Genomic DNA, 25,403 nt, shown 5'->3' on the forward strand with positions numbered 1-25,403 from the left:
TGTTTCTTCAAATCTCATTTTTCTGCTCAATTCTCTCTCTCAACTATTCTTCTGGTAACCCAGTTTTATATATCTGATGGACAAGCCTCAGATTCTCTGTTCATGTTCTTTCAATTTTTTTCCTTTTTAAGACTGGCTGATTTCAATTTGTCTACTGTGTAGTTTAATAACTTTTTCCTCTGTTGTCTCTAGTTTGCTATTAATCTCATCCATTGAATTTTTAATCACAAATATTTTTATTTTTTTAGTTCTGATATTTCCATTTGGTGTTTTTTGTTTGTTTGTTTGGGGTTTTTTTTGTTTTGTTTTTTGCATTTCCTCTTTCTCTCATGAAATATCCTGTCTTTTTAACTAGTATGAGCATATTTTTCTTTACCTTACTGAGTATCTTATAATAGTTTCTTTAAGGTCCTTATTTAGTATAGCTGACATCTGGTTTAACTTTTCTCAGCAGATTGAGTCACATATTCCCTGCTCATCCTATGTTGAATAATTCTTGAGTGTATCTTGGATATTTTAACTGTTATGTTTTGGAGGCTCTGGATTTAGTTACATTCTTCCAAAGAGTGTTGATATTTCCTTTTAGCATTCAATTAACTTGGATTCAAACTGCAAACTGCCATGCCTATAGTAGGCAGTGGCTGAGATCTCAGTTCAGTTTTTTACAACTTAGCTCCCAGCTGCTTTCAGTTTGTTCCACACATTCATGCTCAGGAGTCAGCCAGAGACTTAGACTGAGTTTGAACATGGAATTTAAGGTTCTTTTTCTTTATCTCCCTCATTTCTGGGGCTTCCTCCATATTCTCCAGCAGCTGTGGTTGCTCCAGGCTTTTTCTCCCTGTTTCTCTACTCAGAGAGGTGATGGGACTTTTAGCTGACTTCCTTCTGCCAGTTCCTTTGCCACCACCACTTCCACTGCAGCTGCTTCTAGAGAAGAACAGCAAAAAACAAGTCACTTGCTCCAGATGTTGACTCCCCTCAAAAATCTGTCTTCCTTAGTTGAGTCTCCAAAGCCTTCAAATAGGTTTTCCCCCCTGGAATGTATATCTGTTATTTAGAGGAGGATTGGTCTGTTAGGCACTCTTCCATACTTTACCACTTGGGCATCCTCTGCTCTATCACTAAGTCTGAATCTCTTAGCATCTTCAGTTCCTCCTTCTCAACTGACTCATTCCATTTAACTTCCAGATAAACCCAATTTCAGATTTACATATATATATTTTTAAAGCTCTCACTTTCACATTGGTACCACCTCAAGCTACCTATATGTTATCTTTCTGTTTTTCTATGTCATTTCTTAATAGGGTTATCTATTTTTAATACTTATAGTTCCTCACCACAAGTTTATACCACTCTTTATAGTTTTGCATTTTCTCTTAGTATGCTTTTGATATTTCTCTCTTAAAAGACATCAGTGATAACTGAACCATCAATTCAAAATTTCTCCTCAGACTATCCTTCATTTCTCTGTAACATTCAAGGCTGTTGACCATGGTCTGCTGGAAGCTTTTCCTTCTGTGACTTACATGTCATTTTCCTTTTTTTTTTTAGAAATAGCAGTATAGGCATGTTATTTATATATTTATTTTAAATTTTATTTATTTATTATATTTATTTTTTGGCTGCATTGGGTCTTCAATCCTGTGCGCGGGCTTTCTCTTGTTGCATTGAGTGGGGGCTACTCTTCATTGCGGTGCGTGGGCTTCTCGTTGTAGTGGCTTCTCTTGTTGCGGAGCATGGGCTGTAGGCATGCGGGCTCAGTAGTTGTGGCTCGCGGGCTCTAGAGCGCAGGCTCAGTAGTTGTGGCACATGGGCTTAGTTGCTCTGTGGCATGTGGGATCTTCCCGGACCAAGGCTTGAACCCATGTTCCCTGCATTGGCAGGCAGATTCTTAACCACTGTGCCACCAGTGAAGCCCCCATATCATTTTCAAATCTTTATTTTTCTTCTTTATCTGTGAAGTTCTCATTGCCAGCTCCCCTCGTCCTCTATCTCTGAAATGTGGTATTCCTCAAGATTTTTTCCTGGCCTTGTCTTATTTTTCAATTAGAAATCTCATCTACTACTACTGGAGTTGTTCCAGTTACTCCTTTTATGCTGATGACTCAAATCCAAAGTATATTCAAGCTTTAAAGTTATATACATGGGCAGAATTCTGGCTCTACATCTTACTAATTGTGACCTTAGGCAAGATGTGTAGCCAAGATCTTTAGGACCCACTCTGGGTAAAATACTAATACCATATAGGGTTGCTTATCACATTGGCATGCATAGTTTATAGTATACATATAATTTATGGTTAATGCTCAAATGTTGGTAACAATTATTAAAGCCATTTCTACAGTACCCGTCTCTCTTTAGACTTTTGCCCTACAAATTCAGTGAACTATAGAATCCAGAGGTCTTAAATCAGAATCTCCAAAATAGTACCTAGTACTGATGTCCCTTTTACAGTTAATGACACTATCATCTTCTCAGTTATTCAGGCTCAAAACATTGGTATTGTCTAATGGATGGGCTTCATTTTGGCCCCTTCCATTCAACAGTGATTTGCTTAGACAAATAAATACTCTCTTGGACCATCTCTCTTATTTGTTCCCTCTTTCCCACTACTATTTCTAACTATTTTTTTAAAAACCTCTTATGATCTCTCTTGAGGATCATTCTATTTAGATAGGCTTCTAACTTATCTCACCAGGTCTTTTCTCTCTAATTTCCCATTCATCCTTCAGTTTGTTTCCAGATTATCCTTTTGAAAACAAATCTCTAATCATATTACTCTACTACATGGATAATCACCATCGTCATCATCTAACATTGTTTTCTTATGTGCTAAGCAGTACCCTAAATGTTTTACATGAACTGTTTCATTTAGCCCTCCCAGCAGCTCCATAAACCAGATATTATCATTATCATCTCTGTTGAACAAATGAGGAAGCTGAACCTTAGAGAGCTTGATTAACTTGTGATGTCACCCAGCTAATAAATGGTGCAATCAAGTTCTAAGCCCAGGCAGAGCAACTCCAAAGTCTGCCCTCTTAATTTGTTAGACTGCACTGCTTCACAGCTACTTCCTTATGATCACCAGTGCCTATCAAATATAGTTTAAGTTTGACACTACATAACACCATACACAAAACTAAACTCCAAATGGATTAAAGACTTAAAGGTAAGACCGGACACTATAAAACTCTTAGAGGAAAACATAGGAAAAACACTCTTTGACATAAACCATACCAAGATCTTTTTTGACCTACCTCCTAGAGTAACAGAAATAAAAACAAAAATAAACAAATGGGACTTAATTAAACTTAAAAGCTTTTGCACAGCAAAGGAAACCATACACAAGACAAAAAGACAACCCTCAGAATGGGAGAAAATATTTGCAAATGAAACAACAGACAAAGGATTAATCTCCAAAATATACAAACATCTCATGGAGCTCAATATCAAAAAAACAAACAATCCAGTTAAAAAATGGGCGGAAGACCTAAATAGACATTTCACCAAGAAAGACATACAGATGGTCAAGAGGCACATGAAAAGATGCTCAACATCACTAATTATTAGAGAAATGCAAATCAAAACTATAATGAGGTATCACCTCGCACAAGTCAGAATAGCCATTATTAAAAAATCTAGAAACAATAACTGCTGTAAAGGGTGTGGTGAAAAGGGAACCCTCCTGCACTGTTGATGGGAATGTAAATTGATACAGCCACTATGGAGAACAGTATGGAGGTTCCTTAAAAAACTAAAAATAGAACTACCATATGACCCAGCAATCCTACTACTGGGCATATTCCCTGAGAAAACCATAATTCAAAAAGAGACATGTACCACAATGTTCATTGCAGCACTATTTACAATAGCCAGGACATGGAAGCAACCTAAATGTCCATCGACAGATGAATGGATAAAGAAGATGTGGCACATATATACGATGGAATATTACTCAGCCATAAAAAGAAACGAAATTGAGTTATTTGTAGTGAGGTGGATGGACCTAGAGTCTGTCATACAGAGTCAAGTAAGTCAGAAAGAGGAAAACAAATACCATATGCTAACGCATATATATGGAATCTAAAAAAAAAAAAAAAAATGGTACTGATGAACCTTGTTGCAGGGCAGGGATAAAGAGGTAGACATAGAAAATGGACTGGAGAACATGAGTTGGGAGGGCAAAGCTGGGGCAAAGTGAGAGTAGCATCGACATATATACACTACCGAATGTGAAATAGTTAGCAAGTGGGAAGCAGCAGCATAGCACAGGGAGATAGGCTCAGTGCCTTGTGATGACCTGGAGGGGTGAGATAGGGAGAATGGGAGGGAGGCTCAAGAGGGAGGGCATGTGGGGACATGTGTATGCATATGGCTGATTCGCTTTGTTGTACAGCAGAAACTAACACAGTGCTGTGAAGCAATTATATTCCAATAAAGATCTATTAAAAAATATATATATAGTTTAAGTTCTGTACTTCAGTCCTCTACAATCTGACTTCAGACTAACAATTCTATCATATATTAAATCTCTCATACAACTATGTTCCAAACAAACAGGGTGACTTGCTAAACTGACCATGAGTTTCATTTTCTTGTACCTTAGATCTTGCCATCTTTTCTGCCTGGAATAACCTATGCCTCATTTCTACCAGTTGGAATCATCCATTATTCAAGCTAAATGACACCTTTTAAGCTGAGACTTCCTGCATCTTTGTAGGATCCAGTTAGGATTGAGGTCTTCATTTGTAATCCCATAAACACTGTTTACTTCTTATGCAGGCATTATAACAGTTTGATGTGTGTTATAGTCACTTGTGGAAATGACTCGTGGGTTTATCTGTCATGTTTTTATTTTTCAATCTACTCAGTATACTGTTTTAGGTATACTAGATGCTCAGTTAATGTTTATTGAATGAATAAAAGTTTGTGATTGTGGACCTCAATAATTAGGATTATTGCTTTGGATTTCTGAAGTATATGAGCTTGAGAGGCAGATATGGAAATTATAAGTGTGTTAATTTAATGAAATCACCTTTTTAAAAGGACTGAGACCTTTCTAAATAATCATACTTTAAAATATTTGCCTCTGGGTTGGGTTTTGGTTTTCCTGGGGGAGTTTTTGAAGGTGTAAAGTTCTAATATTTTAAATGGGAATTTTAAAACTGTTCACCATGGGTGGACCATGGTAAAGAGAGCTCCAAGAATCTCAGTGAATAAAAATACTCACATAGCTAAAAAGTTTTCTAGGAACTATAACTGCCATTCCAAAATAAGCCCAGTTCACAGAGACTTGAACATACAAATATAATAATTGCAAAATTTTATTGTTAAAGAGATTTGGTCAAACATTAGGCTGATATGGTTAGTCATTGAAGATGTTCTAGGACAGAGGGATTTTAAGCCAAAATTTAATAAGTTAAATTTAATAACACCCTATGTTCTAATGGTGAAGGGAGACTATTCTTGCACAGGGATGGATTAGACAAAGATTCAGATGTAAAATAGAGCTGATGAGTGCAATGGTGGTTATAGAACAGAGGGGTGATGTATTCCTTCTGGGTGTATGGGTTGTGATCTCCTTTTGAATATTGATAAGTGTCTCATCAGATCCCTCAGGCAGTTCTTAAATATTTCAGCCATGTGCATAGTCTCTGTTTTCTTTCTGTCTCTCCTTTATCTTTCTGTATAAAAGTTTTGGGGACTAGATTTTGGCAACAATATAATTGGAGAATAGAAGCATAAAGCTTGTTTGTGTTGTTATTCTGTTTAGTCTTACTCTAGCTTTCACTTTTTATTGATGCTATTGGCTTTTTATCATAATTTGTCTTGTCTCTCTTCTCTCTTCCTTTGTCCCCCTTCCTCTTCCTATTTCTTTTCTCTCTTCCCCCCTTTACCGCTATTCTCTTTTTCTCCAATGTTTCTTTTTTTTTTTGCGGTAAGCGGGCCTCTCACTGTTGTGGCCTCTCCCGTTGCGGAGCACAGGCTCCGGACGCGTAGTCTCAGCGGCCACGGCTCACTGGCCCAGCCGCTCCGCGGCATGTGGGATCTTCCCGGACCGGGGCACGAACCTGTGTCCCCTGCATCGGCAGGCGGACTCTCAACCACTGAGCCACCAGGGAAGCCCCTAATCTAGTTTTTGCTCAGGAATTTATTTAGTGCCTTTTGTTCAAGGAGGTCAACACACTTCTATCTATATTATTTTGTTTATGCTCAAGACAAATCTAAAATCAAACAAAGGCAGAAGGTACCAAAAACCTACATTCCTACAGTTCTTGAGCTACAGTGTGTTTTAGAATTCAGATTTGGGGGATTTTAGAATAGTAGTGTAATTAGGTAAAAGTAGATTCTGTATTATGTTACATTCCCAGCGTTGTGTGAATGAAGTCGATCTCCAATGGTGAATTCTCTGGCTGATCCATGGGGAGGTGGTAGAGTGGTCTGGTCTGGAGAAGCCTTTTATGGACCCTCAGATTTCATCATGTTGGGTGTAAGGCTGGGTTTGACCCTTTGTTATTTATTGCTGTAAGTGATTTTCTGTTCACTTTCTTGCAAGAATTGCTTGAGTTAAAAGTTGAAATTCGTGACACAACTTTAAATACATTTTTTTAAAAAAAGTGAAGTTCATTTATCGAGGAACTGAAATCATTAATTATGTTGTAGCTCCTCACCTTTTTTATGATACACGTATTGCTGTGGGTATAGTGCTCCAAAACATCTGCTCAGTAGTCCGTCATAGCGGTACAAGAATGCTTTTACATGAAGGCAATAAAGTAGCAGATGCTTCTTAATGACAACTTCCCAGTTCATTTAGGAAACAAGTCAGTTCTGGATTTGGTTTTTCCTCCACGTGTGGCACCTGTGCAGGCAAACGATTCTAAAGAGGTTAGAACTGACAAATCAAGTCCCTCTATGTAATTTTTAGGGTGCTCCAAGTTAGTCTAAAAGCCTTATCTAACAGCACTTTAATGAAATTAGCATTTTCCTTACTATGCAAATAATTCTCTACCATTGTAAGTAACCAGGAAAATACATTAATTCAGTATTACCAGCTTACGCTTCTTTTATTTTATTGTTTGGAAACTTCTGTTGCATCCTGATTTATCATTAGCATTACAAATAGAAAAAGTGGTTGAATGCCTATGCTTGGTAACAGGGAGAATGGGGGTCCAGCATTTGGAAGTCACATTCCTTCCAGGAGCAATTTCTGTTACCTCAGAGACAGATCGTGAGGCTCTGGTCATGTCCACATGACACTTTGCACCATCCTTGTCCTTAGCAGGTTTGGCCTTCTCCTCAGTACAGTAGGCAGTCAGTCCCCTGGGTGTGTTCTGAAGGGTGACAGGGAAGCCGCCGCTGCTGCCCCTCTTCCCCCATGTCTGGTTCTCCTTTACAGTAACTGCGTGGTCAGTGATTCATTTCAAAGGAAACTTCTTTTCAAAGGAAAAGACTCTTGGTAAGATGCACATTTCTAGCCTGTAACATTTACTGTAAATGAGTTTTTCAAGTCCCTTTCCTCTGAAAATCAGAAGGGCTGAATTTGGAAGTCTTGTGCTGAAAGAGGAAGACAAGGGCATGAAAAGCTGGGTATAGGAGATGCTAAGGATCAATTTTGTCTTCTTCATAATTTTTTTTTTTTACTTTGTTATTTTTTTTTAACATCTTTATTGGGGTACAATTGCTTTACAATGGTGTGTTAGTTTCTGCTCTATAACAAAGTGAATCAGTTATATATATACAGATGTTCCCATATGTCCTCCATCTTGCGTCTCCCTCCCTCCCACTCTCCCTGTCCCACCCCTCCACGCTGTCACAAAGCACCGAGCTAATATCCCTGTGCCATGCGGCTGCTTCCCACTAGCTATCTACCTTACTACGTTTGTTAGTGTGTGTATCTCCATGACTCTCTCTCGCCCTGTCAAAGCTCACTCTTCCCCCTCCCCATATCCTCAAGTCCGTTCTCCAGTAGGTCTGCGTCTCTATTCCCGTCCCACCCCTAGGTTCTTCATGACACCCTTTTTTTTCTTAAATTCCATATATATGTGTTAGCATACGGTATTTGTCTTTTTCTTTCTGACTTACTTCACTCTGTATGACAGACTCTAGGTCTATCCATCTCATTACAAATAACTCAATTTCGTTTCTTTTTAAGGCTGAGTAATATTCCATTGTATATATGTGCCACATCTTCTTTATCCATTCATCCGATGATGGGCACTTAGGTTGTTTCCATCTCCGGGCTATTGTAAATAGAGCTGCAATGAACATTTTGGTACATGACTCTTTTTGAATTTTGGTTTTCTCAGGGTATATGCCCAGTAGTGGGATTGCTGGGTCATATGGTAATTCTATTTGTAGTTTTTTAAGGAACCTCCGTACTGTTCTCCATAGTGGCTGAACCAATTCACATTCCCACCAGCAGTGCAAGAGTGTTCCCTTTTCTCCACACTCTCTCCAGCATTTATTGTTTCTAGATTTTTTGATGATGGCCATTCTGACTGGTGTGAGATGATATCTCATTGTAGTTTTGATTTGCATTTCTCTAATGATTAATGATGTTGAGCATTCTTTCATGTGTTTGTTGGCATTCTGTATATCTTCTTTGGAGAAATGTCTATTTAGGTCTTCTGCCCATTTTTGGATTGGGTTGTTTGTTTTTTTGTTATTGAGCTGCATGAGCTGCTTGTAAATTTTGGAGATTAATCCTTTGTCAGTTGCTTCATTTGCAAATATTTTCTCCCATTCTGAGGGTTGTCTTTTGGTCTTGTTTATGGTTTCCTTTGCTGTGCAAAAGCTTTGAAGTTTCATTAGGTCCCATTTGTTTATTTTTGTTTTTATTTCCATTACTCTAGGAGGTGGGTCAGAAAGGATCTTGCTGTGATTTATGTCATAGAGTGTTCTGCCTATGTTTTCCTCTAAGAGTTTGATAGTTTCTGGCCTTACATTTAGGTCTTTAATCCATTTTGAGCTTATTTTTGTGTATGGTGTTAGGGAGTGATCTAATCTCATACTTTTACATGTACCTGTCCAGTTTTCCCAGCACCATTTATTGAAGAGGCTGTCCTTTCTCCACTGTACATTCCTGCCACCTTTATCAAAGATAAGGTGTCCATATGTGCGTGGGTTTAACTCTGGGCTTTCTATCCTGTTCCATTGATCTACTTGATACAATTTCAATTTTCCTAAATTTACCAAGGCTTGATTTGTGACCCAAGATATGATCTATCCTGGAGAATGTTCCATGAGCACTTGAGAAAAATGTGTATTCTGTCGTTTTTGGATGGAATGTCCTCTAAATATCAACTAAGTCCATCTTGTTTAATGTATCATTTAAAGCTTGTGTTTCCTTATTTATTTTCATTTTGGATGATCTGTCCATGGGTGAAAGTGGGGTGTTAAAGTCCCCTACTATCAATGTGTTACTGTCGATCTCCCCTTTTATGGCTGTTAGTATTTGCCTTATGTATTGAGGTACTCCTATGTTGGGTGCATAAATATTTACAATTGTTATATCTTCTTCTTGGATCGATCCCTTGATCATTATTAGTGTCCTTCTTTGTCTCTTTTAATAGTCCTTATTTTAAAGTCTATTTTGTCTGATATGAGAATTGCTACTCCGGCTTTCTTTTGGTTTCCATTTGCATGGAATATCTTTTTCCATCCCCTTACTTTCAGTCTGTATGTGTCTCTAGGTCTGAAGTGGGTCTTTTGTAGACAGCATATATAAGGGTCTTGTTTTTGTATCCATTCAGCCAATCTGTGTCTTTTGGTGGGAGCATTTAGTCCAGTTACATTTAAGGTAATTATCGATATGTATGTTCCTATTCCCATTTTCTAAATTGTTTTGGGTTCATTATTATAGGTCTTTTCCTTCTCTTGTGTTTCTTGTCTAGAGAAGTTCCTTTAGCATTTGTTGTAAAGCTGGTTTGGTGGTGCTGAACTCTCTCAGCTTTTGCTTGTCTGTAAAGGTTTTAATTTCTCCATCAAATCTGAATGAGATCCTTGCTGGGTAGAGTAGTCTTGGTTGCAGGTTTTTCTCCTTCATCACTTTCAGTATGTCCTGCCACTCCCTTCTGGCTTGTAGGGTTTATGCTGAGAGATCAGCTGTTAACCTTATGGGGATTCCCTTGTGTGTTATTTGTTGTTTTTCCCTTGCTGCTTTTAATATGCTTTCTTTGTATTTAATTTTTGACAGTTTGATTAATATGTGTCTCGGCCTATTTCTCCTTGTATTTATCCTGTATGGGACTCTCTGTGCTTCCTGGACTTGATTAACTATTTCCTTTCCCATATTAGGGAAGTTTTCAACTATAATCTCTTCAAATATTTTCTCAGTCCCTTTCTTTTTCTCTTCTTCTTCTGGAACCCCTATAATTCGAATGTTGGTGCGTTTAATGTTGTCCCAGAGGTCTCTGAGACTGTCCTCAGTTCTTTTCATTCTTTTTTCTTTATTCTGCTCTGCAGTAGTTATTTCCACTACTTTATCTTCCAGGTCACTTATCCGTTCTTCTGCCTCAGTTATTCTGCTATTGATCCCTTCTAGAGTATTTTTAATTTCATTTATTGCATTGTTCATCGTTGCTTGTTTCATCTTTATTTCTTCTAGGTCCTTGTTAACTGTTTCTTGCATTTTGTCCATTCTATTTCCAAGATTTCGGATCATCCTTACTATCATTATTCTGAATTCTTTTTCAGGTAGACTGCCTATTTCCTCTTCATTTGTTAGGTCTGGTGCATTTTTATCTCGCTCCTTCATCTGCTGTGTGTTTTTCTGTCTTATCATTTTGCTTATCTTACTGTGTTTGGAGTCTCTTTTTTGCAGGCTGCAGGTCTGTAGTTCCCGTTGTTTTTGATGTCTGTCTCCAGTGGCTAAGGTTGTTTCAGTGGGTTATGTAGGCTTCCTGGTGGAGGGGACTAGTGCCTGCGTTGTGGTGGATGAGGCTGGATCTTGTCTCTCTAGTGGGCAGGTTCACGTCTGGTGGTGTGTTTTGGGGTGTCTGTGGCCTTATTATGATTTTAGGCCGCCTCTCTGCTAATGGGTGGGGTTTTGTTCCTTTTTTGCTAGTTGTTTGGCATAGGTTGTCCAGCACTGTGGCTTGCTGGTCGTTGAGTGAAGCTGGGTGCTGGTGTTAAGATGGAGGTCTCTGGGAGATTTCCGCCGTTTAATATTATGTGGAGCTGGGAGGTCTCTTGTTGACCAGTGACCTGAAGTTGGCTCTCCTACCTCAGAGGCAGAGCCCTGACTCCTGGCTGGAGTACCAAGAGCCTTTCATCCACACGGCTCAGAATAAAAGGGAGAAAAAGTAGAGAGAATTAGTAGAAGTATGAGGAAAGAAAGAAGGAAAGGAGGAAAGGAAGGAAGGAAGAAAGAAGCAAAGAAGGAAATAAAGGAGGGAGGGAGGGAGGGAGGAAGAAAGGAAGGAGGGAAAGAAGGAAAAAAGACAGAAAGAAAGAAGATACAGTAAAAATAAAATAAAGTATAATATAGTTATTGAATTTAAAAATATTTAGAAAAAAAAAATAGGGACGGATAGAACCTTAGGACAAATGTTGGAAGCAAAGCTATACAGAGAAAATCTTACACAGAAGCATACACATATACCCTCACAAAAAGAGGTAAAGGGGGAAAAATCATAAATCTTGCTCTCAGAGACCACCTCCTCAATTTGGGGTGATTCGTTGTCTAAAGGAGGGAAGGAAGGAAGGAAAGAAAGAAAGAAAGAACGAAGGTAAAGTATAATAAAGTTATTACAATTAAAATTAATTATTAAGAAAAAAAATTTTTCAAAAAAACCATGGACGGATAGAGCCCTAGGACAAATGGTGGAAGCAAGACTATACAGACAAGATCTCACACAGAAGCATACACGTACCCATTCACAAAAAGAGGAAAAGGGAAAAAAATCATAGATCTCGCTCCTAAATTCCACCTCTTCAATTTGGGATCATTCCTTGTCGATTCAGGTATTCCACAGATGCAGGGTTTATCAAGTTGATTGTGGAGCTTTAATCCGCTGCTTCTGAGGCTGCTGGGAGAGATTTCCCTTTCTCTTCTTTGTTCTCACAGCTCACAGGAGCTCAGCTTTGGATTTGGCCCTGCCTCTGCGTGTAGGTTGCTGGAGGGCGTCTGTTTTTTGCTCAGACGGGACGGGGTTAAAGGAGCCGCTGATTCGGGGGCTCCGGCTCACTCAGGCCGGGGGTGGGGGGTGGAGGGAGGGGCACTGCGTGCGGGGCGGGCCTGCGGCGGCAGAGGCCAACGTGACGTTGCTCCAGCCTGAGGCCCGCCGTGCGTTCTCCCGGGGAAGTTGTCCCTGGGTCCCGGGAACCTGGCAGTGGCGGGCTGCACAGGCTCCGCGGAAGAGGGGTGTGGAGAGTGACCTGTGCTCGCACACAGGCCCCTTGGTGGCGGCAGCAGCAGCCTTAGCGTCTCCCGCCCGTCTCTGGGGTCCGCGCTTTTAGCCGCGGCTCGCGCCCGTCTCTGGAGTTCCTTTAAGCAGCGCTCTTAAACCCCTCTCCTCGCGCACCAGGAAACAAAGAGGGAAGAAAAAGTCTCTTGCCTCTTCGGCAGGTGCAGACTTTTCCCCGGACTTCCTCCCGGCTAGCCGTGGTGCACTAATCCCTTCAGGCTGTGTTCACGCCGCCAACCCCAGTCCTCTCCCTGCGCTCCGTCCGAAACCGAAACCCGAGCCTCAGCTCGCAGCCCCGCCCGCCCTGGCGTGTGAGCAGACAAGCCTCTCGGGCTGGTGAGTGCCGGTGGGCACCAATCCTCTGTGCGGGAATCTCCCCGCTTTGCCCTCCGCACTCGTCGCTGTGCTCTCCTCCGCGGTCCCGAAGCTCCCCCCTCCGCCTCCCACAGTCTCCGCCGCGAAGGGGCTTCCTAGTGTGTGGAAACTTTTCCTCCTTCACAGCTCCCTCCCACTGGTGCAGGTGCCGTCCTTATTCTTTTGTCTCTGTTTTTTCTTTTGCCCTACCCAGGTACGTGGGGAGTTTCTTGCCTTTTGGGAGGTCTGAGATCTTCTGGCAGCCTTCAGTAGGTGTTCTGTAGGAGTTGTTCCACGTGTAGATGTATTTCTGGTGTATCCGTGGGGAGGAAGGCGATCTCAGCGTCTTACTCTTCCGCCATCTTCAAGCCGTCCTCAAGAATTACTTTGAACTTGACTTGCAAGTCGATAACTCGGAGGTATTGTGGTTTGGTTTCAGACCACTATCTGACTGGAAAAATCCAAGTTTGAGAATATACTGTAATGACAAGACATTCTTGTTCCCTCCTATAGACATCTGCTGCTTCCCATTGGTCAAACCTAGAAAAACTTTCTGTAGCTTGGACTTTTCCTGGGCTAAATCCAAGGTACTAGCGGGGCTGTGTTCCTTTCTGGAGATTCTAGGGGAGAGGCTTCATAATTTTTTAACAATGGTCTGGGTCAACGGCATAGTCTTTAAAGTGGATACATGCACCCAGGGGGCTTGCAGAACAATCCATTGAGATGTGGGAAATAATATTAGAGCTACTTTTATACTTTGTTTATTTTTTTAAATGAAGCTTTACTAATATTTAAACATGGACTCACACTGGGTCTTCACGCAGTTCATTTGTCAGAAGACCAGGAGTCCTATATGTTACTCAAGGCATCCGAAAGGGAATGGGGAGCCAGGTGCTAGGAAGGGGCCAACATCGGTGGTTTACTCCTACAGGCTTTTGTTATGTATCACAACTTATTGTGCCCTGGATTTAGTGGGATGATCTCATCCAGTTTTAGTTAACACAACTCCTACTTGTCAGACTAGGGACTTTAAAGATCCCTGCCAAGAAACTTTAATGAACAACAACAAAAACAAAATGGCAGAATGTAAAAACGACAATATAATCCAATCTTTCAAAAAAAAATTCTCTCTCCAAATTTGAAGTTAAGACTTCTTGAGATAGGATTTATATTTACTGTTATTAATGATGACCCTCAACCTGTGTGTATGTTGTGCCTAATGATCACATGAAGCTCTCTGTGTTGATTGGCAACTCACTGAAAAGCATCCAGAGCATGAAGACAAACCTCTTAGGACTTGGAGAAATGACTGAAATGTGTGTGTCATGATTTACTAGGCACAGCCAGTGATATATGTCTTCCACGTGGATCTGTGTATCTTTTTTAGCTGTTGCAACCATTAAAATCACCTACCAAAAGAATGGAGAAAAAACTGAAGCCAGACTTTTGAAATGCCATGTCATAATTAAGATTTAAAGCAGAACAAACAAAAAATTCTGTAGCGTATTCAGTCAAATTGCTGTCATCAAAATATTACTGGCAAAAAACATGTCTGTACAATTACTAAATAACTGTTTTTCAATAACACTTTATTTACTGTGTTGATTTACACATTTGGAACCCAGGGCTCTTTGTCTATGTGCAGATTAGAACAAGATTCTTTATAAAGAGGAAGGAAGTCACGTCTGGTTCTTCGGAGTCCATTTTGAATTAAGGCTGTGCCCCTGTGCTGGAGAGAGAGGCAGGACTGCCGGGCAGGCAGGATCTGAGTGTTTGGTGTCTGGGTATATGGTCATCCAGGACTGTGACCAGGACTGCCGGGCAGGCAGGATCTGGGTGTTTGGTGTCTGGGTGTATGGTCATCCAGGACTGTGACCAGGGCTGGGTGCTCAGCAGCACAGGCTTTGAAGCCAGGAGCCCAGTGAAACGCTGGCAACTCTGTGCTCATTTGCATGTGATTTACATGTGTGACCATTTAGGTGCTAACTTTTGCAATGGGTACTTTAAAATCAACATTTCTGCAACTTTATTCAGCCACAGCCACTGCCCCATAAAGCTGAGGGCAAAATGGGCAAGATGCCCAAAGAGGAGATGAGGGCAAGGGGCCAGTGAAGGTCCTGTGGTGCTCAGAGCAAAGAGCAGAGCGGGACACCTACTTCTATCAGTGCCCAGATCATCACCTAACTAAAATAATCACTGGGAAAATATTTTTCCCTCATCTTTGTCTTATCCATGAAGGTTTTCAACTTTAATCTTTTAAAATGTACATAGTATATTACACAGAAATACATGTTCATAACTGATCAGAAGGTAAATATACACACATTAAAGATGAATGCTTAAATTTTTTGATTCCAGGAATCACAATCAAAAAAGTTGAGAGACCCCTGATTTATAGGACGGAAATGATAACAGAGAGTTTATGCTCATTCCATTCACTTATTTCATTTAACAAATATTGATTGAATGCCTACTATTTGCCAGGTACTGTTCAAGATGCTTGGGATACCTTAGTGAATAAGATAGGCAAAAACCATTCCCTCGGGGCACTCACGTCCTAAGGGATGTGTGTGTGCCATAGCATAGCCTTTCCCCGACCCCAGACCAGATGAGGCCCCAAGATACATTCTTATATTTTTATAGCACTTGCGACACTATAATCAAATAATTGTTTATGGAACGATTTGGTTTTTCCTGCACTCTCCCTCTGGTTATAAGCTCTCTGAGAGCAAAGACCGTGTCTGTTCTATTTCACCACTAACTCTCCAGTGGTGGCACCATGCCTAGCGTATAGTAGACGCTCATTAATGGTTAGTGAAAGAATATTTGCTCTGTCTGCACACACTGTGTACATGTGTACACATGTATGTGAGTTTGCTCAAAGCTGAGAAAGAAAGGCGTGGGGCATTCTCAAGCAGAAACTGTTGCTGAGGGCAGGACGTGTAGTGACAAAATGAAGTGTGCAAGGAGAATTTTTAGTGTCTGCAAGAAGAATTTGTTAGGAAGAAGCTTGGGTGATTAGAGGTGTTCCTAAAAATCTATCTGGGTGGATGATATGGTCATTGTACTAAAAAATAAACCTTGGGGAATGGGGACTAGGATATTAAAAGGGTCAATCCTATATAAAACTGGTTTATATTTGAAAGAGCTGAAACAAAAAAGGTAAAAACCACACACACAAAATTTATAGATGTGGTAAAATTATGTATACTCTGGGACTCTGTGCATTTTCTCTAGTAGCACTTATTGTGATGATAATTTTAATGATTTGTGTGATTGTTTATCATATCTCTTCCCTTTAGGGCACAATGTCTGCTGTTGTTCTCCCCTCTGTTCCCAGATCCTAAGACAGAGTCTAGAACAAGGGTTGGCAAACTGTGGCCAGCTTCCTATTTTTGTACAGCTCACAAGCTGAGAACGGTTTTTGCATTTTTATATGGTTGAGAAAGAATAGTGTTTCATGACACACTAAAATTATATGAAATTTAAATTTTAGTGTCCATAAATAACATTTTATTGGAACAAAGCCACAGTCATTAATTTACATATTGTCTAGGCTTTTGTGCTACAGTGGCAAAGTTGAGTGGTTTTGACAGAGACACATGGTTCACAAAGCTTAAAAAATTTACTACCTGGCCCTTTAAGAAAATGTTTGCGGACCCTTGATGTAGAATATAGAAAACACCCTATAACATTTGATGAATGAATAAATAAACTGATGAGTATACCTACTATGTGTCGGATAGTTTTATAGTTTATCTTGTTTAATACACTTTAAACAAGGAGAAAGTGCCTTCATTTAACAAATAAGGAAACTCAGGCTCAGAGGGATTAAGTGGTCTGCTCATCCATAGAGTGCAGAGTCAGAAACTGAACCCAGGTCTAAATACAAATTCCATGCCCTTTTCCACATTTGACTATACTATGCTTCTCTAATATCTAGATGTTTTTATCTGAGATTTGAATATACACTTCCACTCCAGTAGAAAGATGAGAACGTTCACTGTGCTCTCATTGCTGCAGCAATAGTATTGTTTAACCACCCCCCAGCCCCTATCTTTGTCCTGGCACAAGCACGAGGTATGCACTTGTGGAATTTTTTAAGGGGCTCTCCTAGCAAAAGAGCCAACAAGCAAACAAGTAAAGCCTATTCACATCCACATAATCCAGAGACAGTTTTGAGGAAAGGGAAGGAACTCAGGCTCACTTGTAGAACAGTTCACAGCTGATTCCTAGACATGATGTTTCTTGTGCACATACCGAGACAGCCCCTCCTGAAATTACTAGTGCTTGCCTTTTGGTCTGTTTATCAAGACCTTATCAGTTTCACTCTTTGGCAATGAAATTTACTCATTTCTGGATTTGAGTGTAGACGTTTATTCATATGCTGAAGGAATTTGCAGTTTATTCATCAAGACAATTAAAAATCTCACGTGTTTAAATTAGGGTAGTGCCATCTCTTACCTTAGAAAATTACTTCAGCCAAACTTCAGCCTGTTGGATTCAATTATCATCATTCTTTGAAGGCTTAGAATTTATCATCCCTTCAGGAAATCTAATGAAACATTCTAAGATAGAAAAAAATAGAAAAGGGGGAAAGTTCACCAAATGGAGACACAGGTCCTTTAATAAGGTTCTTCTTACTACTTATAAAAATACAATAAAATGAAATTAAGGAAGGCCTTAAGATGGACTCATAGGAGTGGGCACACTAAGGTCTATGGACCATAGCTTGTTTTTGTAAATAAAATTTCACTGGAGTATGGCCACCTCTATTTGTGTTTGTCCCAGAACTACTGAGTTCAAAAGCAGAAGTTTGGGAGTGGAGCCCGAGAGTCAAATGCTTAACATCCCCTACTCCCCCAAATCCCATCATCTGTGCAGAGTGAAGGAATCCTGGGCCTGGAGCCTGGGGGCTTAAATTTGTGCTCTGACTCAGTTTCTTACTTGCTCGGTGACCATGGGCCTTCCTCTGGAGCAGAGGAGCAAATGGCATAACATACACAAATGTTCTTAGAAAAACTGTGAACTGTTGTAACTGAGGCTGGTCTTTCTTATGTGGCATGCAAAGGGTAACTCTGAATAGAAACACATTTGACTGATTCTGAAGCTCAGAATACTAGGTAAAAGTCTTTCCCTTTTCCTTTACTCAGTCATGATTTACATAAGGAATCTCTTGTTTTCATATCCCTTATCCTGCTAATTCTTTTGCATTTAACTTCTCAGAAATCTTAAAAAGTAGATGAGAAGAACCTGAGTTTTCCTTTAAAAAGTGCTTCTGAGTCCTTATTTTTTTCTAAGAAAATGATACTTTTTATATATTGTTCTGATGTAAGGACTAATCATCATGGACATATGTTAGGTACCTCTAACCATTATTACTATTCCCTTCTGCCGGGGAACCTGTGTTCTCTGGCACGGAATCTCAGAGGCAGCCTTTTCTGCAGTCCGCCTTGCGCTCAGCTTAGTTGCTAGCTGCCCAACTCTGGGTTCAAGCTGTCTTGCTGTCTCCCGCACAGTCCTAAAGGAAACATGGCCTTCGAAGCACAATGGAGCCAGCAGTAAACATCCAGAAAACTGCCAGATGTGCTTTGGCAGGTTTCTGTGTCCCCTCCCTACTGCCTTGCCCTTGAGCATGCCAGGCTGCATCGGATTTAATCCCACACAGGAGACAGATTCTTTCTCTCAGTGAGAACCCACATTGGCCATGCGGATGCTAATTCGCTCCCCTCTGATGGAGCTTGGAGAGCAAAGAATGGCACCCCTTTCTTTCCAAAAAAAATCAGGAGTAGTGATAGTGTTACTGGGAAAGGGGGAAGCTCACTGAGATGCTATCCTTGGGACCATCTTGGTACCAGTGTCACCCCAGATGCTGTCAGACACACGCCTGCCTGGTGTTGAACTCTCTCTTGCGTACTGGATGCAACATTTACAGTTGCTAAAAGAATGCCATCACTTGCAAAGTTCTTGTGACAATCACGCACTCAAAAGCCACAGAGATCATGAAAAAAAGAGTCATTCTAGGAGTAAAAATAGTGAAAAAACCACCCCACTGTAAAATAATGAGCACGTGAAACAAAACAAAACAAAAAGGGCCTGCTTACTTAGAGTCCCACATAGGTTATTTTTATAATTCATTTAAAATGTTTTAATAATTAAAATTCTTCCTTTCTTAAGGAATTAATTTTTCAACGATTTGTCCAAAGGCTTTGTCAGTCTTTATCACTTCTGAAAATATTAAAAGGATGTTGGCTCAGGAAAATCAAGCGAAGTTCGTTACACAGTCCATCTTTCCATTAGATGGAAAGATTAGATGGTTATGTGTCCACTCGTGGATGCAGCTAAAGACTGTCCTGAACCAGTACTGTCCCTCTGTCACTCTTTGGCTTCTTGGCTACGATTCCGGCCTGTAACTGTTAGGTTTGAATTAAGAACCTGATTGGTGGAAGATAAACAAGTAGAATCTCTTTCCCTCAAGGGACATTATGAATAAATCTCGTTGCTTATGTTTGCTCAGTAATAGTAATAGAGATTTCTAGTCGTAGAAAAAAAGTTTTTCTTCCTCCAATTACTTTTCCCTGTAGGCTAAATAGAGACACGGATCTCATTTCCTAAGCACTACTGTACACTATTTGGATTTGCTTTCAATAAAATATCTATGAAGTGTCTTTAGCATGATCACTATTTAATGAGATTTAGTTGTAAAGCTTAATTCATATCAGATTTTCTAAATGAGAGATCACTGTCAACTTATTGTTAATTGAATTCAATAAAATCAAGGTTTCTATAATTAATGTGAACTACTTAACCTTTTAGCTCTTTGAATGAATGTAATTTTCTAAACACAGGTATCTTCTCATTTAATGAAATAGCAACATTGTGAGGAAAATAAATGTACATGTGACTCCTTTTTCTATTAACTCTTAATATCAAATTAAATATATCCAAATCCTCTTTAAAACATAATAAAAGAAAAGTAATAAAATATTAACACACGTACTCAAAATGTTAATAGTAATCTGATGGTGTCTAGAACATCAGTCCAAATTAAGTATATAACAGTTAAGAAAGGGCATTCTCCAGTACAAAGAACAGTGGTTTCAGGATCAGTAGATGTGGGTCATAGGCCTGCCTCTGCCTCTAATTATCTGGGTGACATTGGGTAAACCACTAACCTCTTTGGGCCTTCTTGTTTGGATCAGCAAGGTGAGTGTTGGGCGAGATGGAATGATTGAAGTTCCTTTCACTATTAGAGTTCTGTGATTCTGTATCCTGTAACATGGTAGCAGAAACTTTTGTTACCTTAAAAAAAAATTTATGAGAATTAAAAATATTTAAAAAATTAGATTGAAAGGTATAAAGAACCTGCAGACCCATCAATCAACCCCAACAATCATCATTCCGTGGCCAACCGTGCCCCTTCCACATCTCCATCCACTGACACCTCTCCTGTGTTATTGTAAGGCTAATTCCAGACATCAGCCTCTCTTTATCAACGTAATCCCTCTGCCATCTGTACTGTTAGCCCTGAGGTCTTAGATATTGTATTTTGTTTTTAACGAATCTCAAATTGTCTAGCTATTTTTTCCTTTTCATTTTTTAATTGAAATTTTAAGATAAATACAGATTCACAGGCAGTAATAAGAAATAATCAGAAAGATCCCACGTACCCGTAACCCAGTTTACCCCAGTGGTAACATCTTGCAAAATTATAGTGTAATATCACAACCAGGGTATCGGCATCGATACAATCCACTGATCTTATTCAGATTTCCCCATTTTATTTATACTGATCTATATGTGTGTGTGTGTGTGTGTGTGTGTGTGTGTTTGGCTGTATACAACTTTATCACATGTGTAGGTTCATGTATCTACCACTGTAGTCAAGATATAGAACAATTCCATCATCACAAGGACTCTTCATCTTATTTTGTAACCATACCCACCTCCTTCTGCCCATCCCCTCAACACTAATCTGTTCTCTGTTCTTCATTTCTAAAATTTTGTCATTTTAAAATGTTATATAAATGGAATCATACAGTCTGTAACCTTTTCAGATTGGCTTTTATCACTCCATAATTACCGGGAGATTCACTCAGGTGATTGTGTGTATCAACGATTTGCTCTTTTCATTGCCGAGCAGTGTGGGATGATGTACCACAATTTGTTTAACCATGACCTGCTGAGGGACATCTGAACTGTCTCAAGTTTTTGGCTATTCTGAATAAAACTACTATGAACATTTGTGTACAGGTTTTTCATTTCTCTGGGATAAATGCCCAAGAGTGTAATTGGTGGACTGTATGGTAATTACATGTTTAGTTTTATAAGAAACTGCCATATGGTTTTCCAGAGCGGCTGTACCCTTTTATACTCCAAGCAGCAATGTATGAATGATCTAGTTTCTTTGCATCTTCACGAACATTTGAAGATGTCACTGTTTGTTATTTTAGCTATTCTGATAGATGTGTAGTGATATCTCATTGTAGTTTTAATTTGCATTTCCCTGATGGCTAATGATATCAAATTATTTTTTATATGCCTGTTTGCCATTTGTATATCATCTTTGGTGATCTTTTGCATTTTTACTCCTCCATTTACTTCTTTTCAGAATTTAGGGTCAGGGTAGGCTTGCTGGTAAATCACCTATGATGTTTGTTATAATATACTTAAATGGGAGGAACCAGATCTGCAACTGCTGCAGAAAATATTGCTTACCAGTGTTCTCAGCTCTGTGTTAGAGTCTCTGGGAACACAAAGATGAATAAGCCAAGAACCTTGGTCTTTAAGTTCTGAAACCATCTGGCACTTCGGGAGAGGGAAGCAGAAAGTATGTAGAAGTCCGAGATTTCCAAATTGCATGACTTCACAGGATGATATTTGCATGGGCATCCTGAAGGTGACCACGAATGACGGAAAGATCCTAGCGGAAACAGGCCAAGAATTCAGTTCATTTAATGTGAGTTAAGGATGCAAAAATGTCTTTGCCTGTAGGCGGCCGCTCAGAGCAAGGGGCTGGGTTGACATAGCAGCACTCGCAATTAGAGGACAGGCACTCCAGCCTTCAAATCCTACCGAGGCACTCAGCTGCCAGTGAGAACAGTGACTGGAGGACTTCTGACAGCCCTTGAAGAAGCTTTTTCTGTGCCCTCTCTCTCTTCTGTGGGCCTCCAAACTGTTCCAGAGAGCCTGAATCTATGTCTAATTGATCACCAGTTGCAAGAACCTGGTGTCAACCCCAGCACATACCTGAGTGCTTAATTTGAGTTTGGGTGAAGGACAGTCTTTCCAGGAATTTTATCCTCCCTAGCAGGGCTGAGTCTCAGGCAGACTACTTCTGAAGTTTTGTGCAGAAATTAATGACCGAATTCAATATTTATTTACAAACTGGACAGTGATGGTCTAAGAAGAGAAATAGCTTAATAGAGAAGAATAGGGAATAAATACACACATACACACAAATCTAATTTATGGTAAAAGTGGCATTAAAAATCAATGGGAAAATGATGGTCTATTAGAAATCGTTTGGGAAATATTCTTACCTCACACCATACACAAAAACAAAATTCAGATGGATTAATGATCTAAATGTCAATTTAAAAACATGTATGTATGTGAGAGAGACAGAGTATGTGTGTGTAGAATAGAGGAGTTTAACATTTTTATATTTTTTAAGGATGAGGTGGGACATAGCAGGAGTCCTTCTAATGAAGATAGATAACTCAGAAGCTGCAAACAGAAAATGTATAGCTTTGACTACATGAAAGTAAAAAAAAAAATTATGATAATATGTACAAGAAACAAAGTTAAAAAAAACTGAGTGAAAGTGTTTTATACATACACACATACATACCACACATATACTTGCACACCTTTGTTTTTCTATGGTGCAGAGATGTATATATTTCTAGTAATAAGTTATTATTTCTAATATACAAAGAGTTTGTATAATTCAATAAGAAAAAATGGAAATTAAATATCAGAAAAATAGGAAAGGAATAAGAACAGGCACATCACAGAAGAATATAAATTACCAATAAATATATGAGTAGATGTTTACTTTCACTAGTAATCAAGGAACTAGAAACTAAAACAAAATACTGACATTTAAAAATTCATCAAATAGGCAAAAATTAAAAACAAATAGTATTCAGTATTTATGGGAATTGGGAAAGGGCATTCTTTTACGTTTTTGCTGGTAATATAAATTGATACAGCCTTTTTCTGAGGACAAATTGGCAGAATCTAATGAAATTTGAAATGTACGTACTCCCTCATACATTAATGTCACCTTTAGGAATCTGCACCATAGAAAAACAGAGGTGTATAAAAATATATGTGCTAAGATATTCATGGCAGCATTAGTTGTAGCAGAAAATTATAATTAACCTACAATATCTAGCAATATGGAAATGTTTAAAAAAACACACACAAAACTATGGCATAGTCATATATTGGAATGTAGTGAAGTCATTAAAAGAAGGAGCAAAATCTGCAGCACTGACATGGCAGCACGTGCTAGTATGTTCATGAGTGAATAAATCAAATCAAGGAACATATGTATATATAGCATGACTTAATTGGGGATGCAGAGGTGGGAGGGTAGGTGGATGTATGTGTATAAACGTGTTTGCAGACCAAAAAATAAAAACGACTGGAAAAATACACAATGACCTTTTGAAAATGGTTACAAATCTGAGGTACTGAAGTGCTGGGATGAGGGGAATTTCAATTTTTTTTTTTTTTTAATGTACTTGTGCAGTGTTTGCAGTTATTTTTAATCACAATGATTTAATAACGTTACGAAAGAAAAGAAATTAAAAATGCTAAAGAACCCAATCTTTGACCAAAAAGAAAGAATTTTGGTTAGAAGAATTGCTTTAAAAGAAGACGTATTTATCTTTGCCTAATGAAAATTTAAATAAAAAAATAGACAAAACTCTTCCTTGCTATTGTATTAATTTTCTCTATCTGGAATATTTATTTTAGTGAGTTCTTTGGTTATTTAATTCATTGTATTTAATTGATAGTGTTTACTGGAGTTTAGTGAAAAGCTATTTTGTAAATATCTTCAATTGTGATTTACCTAGTGTAATATCTCCCCCAGTGAATTGACTGTGAGTGGGGAATTAGTAAAGCAGATAACATCTGGAGAGTAGTATGTGGCTTTACTTATCTCTACAGGAAACCTTATTTCATATTGGTAAAGTTTGAAATCTTTCCTGTAGCTCTTCCCGATTGTTCATTGTTGTTACCGTTTTAATGAGAGGGAGAAATGAGCCAAACCAACCTGCTTCTTTCCTTCTACTAAATTAATGTCAAAGGAAATTCTTCAGCCCAAATAAATAAGTGAATGTGGATGGAATCAGATTCTGACTCAACATATTCCAATTAATTGCTTCCAAACGTTAAGATACATTCTTAAGAAACCCCACACATATTAAAAAATCAACCAGTGGAGAATGATTAGGTGAGAAGTGAACTAGCTTAGAACCATCTTTGTTTAAAAAACCTCATTTAAGTTGACATTAATATTTACCATCTACTCTATTATAAATCAAGATTTATTGTAGAAATGTATCAAAGATAACACAATAATAAAGAAAACAGATTCATCTCAGGTTTTGAAATGTACCTAACAAATTCAGCCTCTTGCAAAATAGCTTTCTTATTCAAAATGGAACTGGGAATTGTTCAGCACACAGTGAATCACCTTTTGGCAAGTACAATAGAATCTTTAGGGACATTTCGCAGTATCTTGTTCAATTGTTAGGATGTTTTTAGCTTTCACAGGTAAGGAAGAAGGTAGCTTGTATAGTCATCATCTTGTTGCTAAAATTGTACAGTAAAGATTTTTCAGAGTCGCTATTGCAATAGATCTTTTTACTTTTTTTTTTTTTTCTTCCTGTTTCTTTACCCAGAGCTGCTTTGTCTCTCAAAAACAATCTGGAATTACTTAATGCTGTTTTCTGGTTTTACTATTTACCCAGGACTCAAATGTTAAACATTAATGTGGGAAACTCCCTTTTCCTTACCTCATAGTCCTATATTTATTTAACTGTTATTTTGCAAGAAGAAAACCTCGTCTTTCTCTCTCTGTGTTAAAGGACTTCTTTTTATTGACAGACACATTTAGTTTTTGTATTTGCTTTTTTTCAGGAGGCTTTAGAGCCACCCCTGGATGATTTTGAGGTGACGGAGACCACCACGGCAACCAAAGTGATTAAATATGAGTATCATGTCTTATATTCCTGCAGCTACCAAGTGCCTGTGCTTTACTTTAGGGCAAGCTTTTTAGGTAAGACCATGTTGGAAGCTAAATGTAAATTCATAGCATTTACATAGAAGGCAGAAAGCAGATTTGGAAAATTATTCTTGAGAGAAAAAAATAGAGTTAAAAATAAGAAAACTGTGGGTGAGGTAAGGTTTTACCAGTAAATTTTCTCATGCTTTAGAAAGAGTATCAAGACTTCAGAGTGAATGATATCATCCCAGCCTTAAGTCTGATCTTCAGATCCTTGGCCTCCTGCCCAGCGTTGACTAAGCCCCCTGGCCCTTTTTCTTTTCTTTACTTTAAACAAGGAGGAACAACTTAAAGCTACAATGTTTATTTACTTCTAACTTTACAGTAAAAATTTCTTT

At 38.9% G+C, this 25,403-nt stretch overlaps 1 protein-coding gene across 2 annotated transcripts in view; it reads left to right on the plus strand.

Annotated features, from left to right (window-relative positions):
* ATG10 (autophagy related 10) overlaps positions 1 to 25,403 on the plus strand; it is a 244,476-nt gene that overhangs the window by 112,050 nt on the left and 107,023 nt on the right. For both annotated transcript variants that reach the window (XM_022593459.2, XM_089909094.1), the window contains exon 4: positions 24,921 to 25,059. In XM_022593459.2, coding sequence (XP_022449167.2) covers positions 24,921 to 25,059 — 139 coding nt within the window. The remainder of the gene's footprint in view (positions 1 to 24,920; positions 25,060 to 25,403) is intronic.

This window comes from Delphinapterus leucas, chromosome 3 (genome assembly GCF_059928025.1).
Source record: "Delphinapterus leucas isolate spDelLeu-1000000601 "Yukka" chromosome 3, BTC_Dleu_Yukka2, whole genome shotgun sequence".
Taxonomy (NCBI): Eukaryota; Metazoa; Chordata; class Mammalia; order Artiodactyla; family Monodontidae; genus Delphinapterus; species Delphinapterus leucas.